This window comes from Salvelinus sp. IW2-2015, unplaced genomic scaffold (genome assembly GCF_002910315.2).
Source record: "Salvelinus sp. IW2-2015 unplaced genomic scaffold, ASM291031v2 Un_scaffold4203, whole genome shotgun sequence".
NCBI classification, from domain to species: Eukaryota; Metazoa; Chordata; class Actinopteri; order Salmoniformes; family Salmonidae; genus Salvelinus; species Salvelinus sp. IW2-2015.
In genome coordinates this window covers 13051-20339 of record NW_019945474.1, presented here as the reverse complement: position 1 = coordinate 20339, position 7289 = coordinate 13051, and the positions used below count along the sequence as shown (strand labels likewise).

The 7289-nt window shown below is 43.2% G+C and overlaps 1 protein-coding gene across 1 annotated transcript; it reads left to right on the top strand.

The window, feature by feature from the left end:
• Positions 1–2403: 2403 nt before the first annotated feature.
• On the top strand, positions 2404–6944 carry LOC112077018 (paired mesoderm homeobox protein 2A). Its single transcript, XM_024143627.2, has 3 exons — positions 2404–3243; positions 4757–4944; positions 5241–6944. The coding sequence occupies exons 1-3, from the start codon at positions 3021–3023 to the stop codon at positions 5724–5726; spliced, it is 897 nt and encodes a 298-aa protein (XP_023999395.1). The 5' UTR covers positions 2404–3020; the 3' UTR covers positions 5727–6944.
• Positions 6945–7289: the final 345 nt, after the last annotated feature.

The window sequence follows — 7289 nt, the reverse complement described above, 5'->3', positions numbered from 1 at the left end:
TTAGGCCTGTAATGTGAGTGCACCGTATACATTTTGGGGATAGAGCTAGTGCGTGCATATGATTTACAAGGTGATGGATGAGGGACGGTGGCGCGATGGGGTACTGTCCGCGCACCAGCCATTCAATCCCGAATTACCTAAATGCACCGTGACGCCCCGCTCGAGGCGGCCCGTGTCTAACCGGGTTAGAGTCAGGGCGTGCGACAGTTCTATGACTAGTGGTGCCAGGTCGGTGGTGGAAAAGAGGAGAGAGAGGGGGGAGCAAGTACATGGGCCCCGGTTATGATTCTGGGTACGGCTCGTGCGCGCCCCAAGGACCGCAAAACCCTTTGTTGAGCTCGTGGAATAGGAGAGCAAATCGAATCATTGGAACCTGTGCACCCAGAATACCTGCAAAATGACAGACACATAGAATACAGATCAAACCGAAATTATGCTTCAGAAAATATCACAATCACACACCAGTTAGTCATATGTGGAAATATGTATCGGACATTTTGTTTAGGTAATTCGTTTATATAGTTGATTAACTGGAGTAAAGTGATTAAGCTGAAACAGCACGCGGTGGCATACAGTGTTGAAACAACAACTTGTTTTTACTACATTGAAGTTGACAATCTTGTTTGAAGGAAAGTTAGTGGTAGCCTTTAAGCAGCTTAACGCAAAGAGGATATTGATATATGTTGAAGGGAAAGTGAGTAAGCTATTAGCCTATAGGTATACAATTGATTGAAATGTAGGCATATTTGTATTTTTTTAATTTAACCTGCAAGTTATGAGCCTGTASGTTTACAATAACCACCCGAGCAAGAAATCAAAACACAGCAACAAAACCAGCCCCATGTACAACACAAAACAAGTCAACGTGTGCCCGTAGGCCTTTAGGTCTATCGACATGCATAATATACATATTKATGGAGACAACGGTGAGATGAGACATACAKGAGACTAAACATGAGTTCACGAGTCCATGAAAATGACCATGATTAAAGGGGAATGGAAATACTAGGATTTAGAACTCGAGCTAACTGTAACTGTAAATCGCCATATTGGATTCACTTCCTAAAGTGTTTCCATTCCCCTTTAAGCTTTGAAAAGCAGAGACAGAAACGAAAATGAACTGATGACTATTGTGACTCCATGTTATTATTATAATATAACCAGATATTTATTGTATTGTATATTATTTTATAGGCCTACAAGATTGCGTTGTTGTTGTTATATAATTAAGCATTAAGGCCCAAGGGGGTGTGGTATTTGTCCATTATACCACGGCTAAGGGCTGTTCTTATACAGGACGCACACAGCCCTTAGCCGTGGTATATTGACCATATATCACAAACCCCCGATGTGCCTTATTGCTATTATAAACTGGTTACCAATATAATTAGAGCAGTTAAAATAKATGTTTTGTCATACCCGTGGAATACGGTCTGATATACCACGGCTTAGCCAATCAGAAATAAAACCACACAYTTTATAATGTATAATTGATAAATATGAACGACCATTCTCTCCCGGTGCTCCCCGTCCTTCTAACGCAAGACAACTCCCTGCATGGGAACCGGGCTTGACCGCGCGCCCTGGCTGGCTCCACTGTGTGCCGTGCGTTCAGACAACATACATTTTCTAGAAATTTACCGACGTTATTGATGTTGTTGGAGACTTATTGTGCGCGGAGAAACCCCAGTCCTGACACAACAAGATGCAATTCAARGGGATATAAACATGGCAGYGCGGTGTGTTGTAATGGCATTAGACAGGCCACTGGTCAAGCGGTGATAATACGAGAAGAGCCCTCTGTGTCTATCGAGAGCCGCTCTTTTACAAATAAAACCGTATTATATTATTACACACACACACACAAACAGGGCCAGTGGCCACACACCCATAATCAATTTTGCACGCGTGTAAAACGGTTAATTTAGCAACACAAGCTCCAAGGGTTTGTATGATATATATAGGCTATTTTCCTCTAACGAAAAACCTCTTAATTTCACAAACTGTTGAATTACAAACCTAGAGATAGCAGAGAGGATAATCGTGGTTATGTATGCATCTGATAATTCATGTATTTAATAAAGTTTAATCGATTTAGTGCTCACTTCCATTTCAGCCCGGATTGTGAGGAGACGCTGACATTGTGCTATAACCACCGTTGGCATTATACGCTTYTGGCCCAAGAGGCGCGCGCCAGTGTGTTTCATATCACGTTGGATGCCACTGAACAATAACTTTAAACCAATTTATGGGGAGTCAATGCGTTTATGAAAGCTTTCCATGGGAGACACAGATTGAAACGCGTTTAGTTTGGTTCTATAGTCAGACACTCTGAGGTGACACATAAGCCCCATACGTAGGCTATCACTCTTACGCTGAGAGAAAGGCGACATTTCGAACAACATCAAATAAAATATTTAATTCCAGAAATCAGAATCATATCAGGAGTTTCTCTTGCATAAAGACGTCTGGCTGAGGGGGTTAACTTCGCGCGCATTAGTAATGCATGAGTAGTGGGAGGGGGCTGGCCGTGCGCGATGCCCCCCAATAGACTCTCGAGACATTGTCATGGAAAGAGACCACCGCCTCGCTATTGTCTCGCGGACTGCCAAGTTTATTATAAACACTGCGCGAGCTGGCCGGTGCGCTGTCATACGGAGCGCAAAGCGAGGTGGTCAGGCAGGGAGCGAGAGATAAGCTGATGTGGATGGTAGAGGAAGKTACTGATACTGAGAGAGAAAAGAAAGAAAGAGATTTCAGGAATATTGCTGTCAAGGAAGAGAGAAACACGTGAAGAAATAAATATATAGTCAAAGAATATCCTGCTTTGACTGAAAACAAGAAAACCAAATTGGAGAGAGGGGCTGCTAACTCGGGGACCTAAAGCTGGTCCTTGGAGAAATTAGAAAAACTGAACTCATTCTGTGGTGTTTTTCCAGCTTCAACGTTTTAATTCCTCTCGAATCCTGAGAAGTACATTTCATCAAGCGCTCTCCCAGAGTTGTCGTTCTCGCGTCTCCATGTATAAAATGGATTACTCCTACCTGAACTCATATGACTCGTGCATGGCGGCCATGGAGGCATCGGCCTACGCGGACTTCAGCTCCTGTAGCCAGGCCAGCTCGTTCCAGTACAACCCGATCCGMACCGGGTTCGGTGCCAACCCGGGCTGCGCGCCCCTCAGCACCGCGAACTGCACACTGGGGTCCCTGCGCGAGCACCAGCCCACACCCTATTCCACAGGTAAGAGCGCGCAGAGGGCATGGGCGGGAAATCAGGCAGCAGTTTCTCACTACAGTGTTTCATCTCCAGCTGCAAATGTCTGGGGATGTTGACTATACTTCAAGCGTCTGGTTTTTATTTGAAATACGTGCGTAAAATGTCATTTTTTTATTTGATTATGCCAACTAGGCTAAATCGAAGAAGGTAAGACATTTGATTTGATTACTGAAAACCAAATCAATCGAAATGATAAATATTCTGTTTCATATTCTCATACCTCTTAATTTTGAGGGTCGCTCAAATCTAACCTCTCGTTTCTTGTTCGTTGGCATGGGGTAATTCAATCAGTGTAAAATTCGTTAGAGGGCAAATATATCTGTATTATCAACTAATCAAATTTGTCATTTGTTTAGTCAATAACATTTATTTTATCCATAATTGTATATTTCGWTATGTGGTCATGATTCGACTGCACAATTCAAATGTTTGTTTTTTGCTACATTGCCATACATTTCCATTTTTATGATTTATGTCATTATGGTTGAACATGCACATGTATTTATTTATTAAACATTTTGCAGGATGAAATCTCTTGAGATGCACCATCTCGTTTTCAAGTGTCCAAAAAAAACCTAACCGAAACAAACAAACAATAGCCTACTTAGTAACAATAATAATACGCCAACTACTGTCTTATAATAATAACAATTCAATAATAATCATAAACCAAAACGTACATTAACAGCATYAATAAGTTGTTTTGCAACTACTAATAGTCGTACAACTAATAAAAACGTCCTTGTTGTCAACAAATGGTTGAATAGTGCAGGCTATGCCACCTTARTCGAAAAGCGTACACCTGCTGCTGCGCCAAAAACGTGATTATTTCACTGCTTATATCCAGACCAAGCGAATTACCACACACTTTTTGGATGAGCTAATATTTAAAAAAAAAAATATTTTACTGCAGCTCCAATGATACTTTTAAAATCAATTTGAATGAAACTGGTTGGTGGTTAGTCTATCACAACATATTATTTGATGCCCTTGTTGATAGCCTATCACATTCTGTTATTCCATGTTTAGCTTAGGCAAATTTGATCCAATTACAAATGATTTAGGTTAGTTCATGATATAATTACAACTAGGTAATTGCATAAATATAATCAGATATTTTTTTACTTTTGGACTATTGCCCTACCATTGCCATAGACTAAAGCAAAAGAGAAACATCAATAAAACTAATTCAGAATAATAAATGATATCAACATGGGAACCACGATATTCACCTATCCTACTTGTAGGCTAAATACCCTTAGTTGAAGTCCATTAAAAACTTATTCTCCAGGGGTAAAAATCGTCAAGCTATAGTCTATAACCTACCAGATCAGACAAAATCAACTCCATAACATAGTCAATCGAAAAACGCCTAAAATAAAACAGAGTTTAGGATTTACAACACATCCATTTTGTTCTGATACCATACTTCATTCAAATAATMAATTGGTTTTATTGTGATTGGTTGACTCCGCAGTTCCATATAAGTTCTTCTCGGACCCTTCCGGTTTGAACGAGAAGCGGAAACAGCGGCGCATAAGGACCACCTTCACGAGCTCACAGCTGAAGGAGCTGGAGCGCGTGTTCGCAGAGACCCACTATCCCGACATCTACACGCGCGAGGAGCTTGCACTCAAGATCGACCTTACTGAGGCGCGGGTACAGGTGAGTCCAGTGGTCTGATGAAAAACACGAATTCACAATAGAATGAATTCACAATAGATATTTTTTTTAATCATAAATGTATGGGTCTACACCATCATGTATTTTTTTTTTTTAGATGCAACCAATTTCTGTCAAAAGTATTGCAATTTACCAAATTGTAATCTATGCATTCTTCATGTGAGTTTTATTCTAGAGATAGTATGTATTTCTATGTGTAGTTCTTTTTTTGCCGTTTTCCTCTGGTTGTCTGTTTAGACTTTTCAATGAGACTAAACTATATCGTCTGTCTGCGTCAGGTATGGTTCCAGAACCGGCGGGCTAAGTTCCGTAAGGTGGAGCGTGCGGCCAACTCTAAATCTGGTAACGGAACCGGGGGCCCAGGAGGGAACAATGGCTGTACCGGGGGTAAAAAGGGCGAGCCCAGATCTTCCTCGGATGACGACGAATCAAAAGAGTCCACCTGCAGTCCCACCCCTGACAGCACCGCCTCGCTGCCCGGCTCAGCCAATGGGAACATGGGTAGCCCCGCCAGCCTCAGCCCCAGCCCCGCCCCTGCTAACAGTGGTTACGCTAACACCTCCAGCTCCCCCGTTCTGCAGGGGCTCAAACCCCCTGGCTGGCCCAGCCTAGGCCCCGCCCACCCAGGAATGGCCCAACCCGCAGCCCAGGCTCCAGAGCTGCTGAAGACGTGGCAGCCGGCAGACAGTATGACAGGGCCTTTCGCTGGCGTGCTCTCCTCCTTCCACCGGAAACCCAATGCTCTCAAGACTAACCTGTACTAGAGACAAGGAGCAGAGATCTCTAGTATAACTACTGTATATCTATACAGACTAACCTGTACTAGAGACAAGGAGCAGAGATCTCTAGTATAACTACTGTATATCTATACAGACTAACCTGTACTAGAGACAAGGAGCAGAGATCTCTAGTATAACTACTGTATATCTATATTCTCCTTCCCCCTCTATCTACTGCCCCCCGGAGCGGGACTACCCCCTTTCATTTATTACCACCCGAACACTCCATGTGGCAGTTGTAGTTTGTGAATGTGTGAGTGTTGAAGTGTGTGTAACATGCATCTCGTACGGGGAGTGTGTGTGTGTGTTTATGTATGTGTGTGTATGTGTGTGTGTCAGTTGTTCTGTATGTTCTCACTCCAACAAAGCTACACATACTCCCCAACACACACACTATACACAGTAAGAAAGGCCTTCGCAGACATTGTGGTGCACTTAGTAACACTAGCTCCTAGCCTCTGTACCCCCTGATTAGTATGTGAACATGGCAGGGTGAAGGTAAACAGTCAGTCTCCCTGGGGAGACTCAGGGGACAAAACCCAAACTGTTACCAGCAAGCACAACTTCCTTTATATCCCTGGCAGAGAGGGGACCCCCAAATCCCTCTGTACTGGAGAGGGGACCCCCAAATCCAATTATCCCCCTGAAGGCCAGACCAGACCCCCGCTCACATCCTCACTACACCCCACGCCAGTGTACCCTGACACCTACTGTCAGACAACCCCCCCGCCACCCCGGTCCCCGTTTCCCTGGACTACCAGCTCAAACATCTCACATATACGTATTCCTTTACTCTTCACATAGCGACGCTCCCTCCCTGACTGACTGGCTGACAGGCTGGCTGACTGACTGGGGGAAGGTGGGGGCAGAGGTTTAAGATGTTTTGGGATTCAGGTCAGCATTGTTGTACTTCCTCTGACCTGAGCTTGAACACTAGTGGACCAGTGGTTGACCGTTATTATTGCATAAAACACGTCACTCTAATGGTCTGTGACACTACTCCCTGTGTCCCCGTCTCCCTCTCTCCCTATGTTACTAAAGAGACGGCACTCAAGACAACTATACTGGAGAACAGTTATTTATTGATGAGAAAATAATGGAATAACAATATAAACACGTTTTTGTGACCAAAAGCAGTGTCTTTTGAAATAGACAGATATCAAAATGTTGTAATTGAACATGATTTGTAAATAGTAATATAAATATGAGTCCTAGTCTAGTGTTTTTCCTACATTGCTTTGAGGCGTTGTTCATTACAGAGCATGTCTCAGCTCACTGCCCATCCTGTCTGTCTTACATAAGGGCAAAGGGAAGGCTTATAGCAACTGTGGAAGGGTTATAGCACTACTAATATTCTGTCAAATAAATCTAAAAGCATTGCTCAAACTAACAAGATGTGGTTTTGTGTCCCTGGATGTGGTTTTGTGTCCCTGCTCTGAGCATTGGGGGGATGCTAAGGGATCATATCACTCTTCCCTGCACTCACATTTCTTCCGCTTAACTTCTCAACCAATGTCCTTGAGCTACCAGTTTAAAGTATCATATACA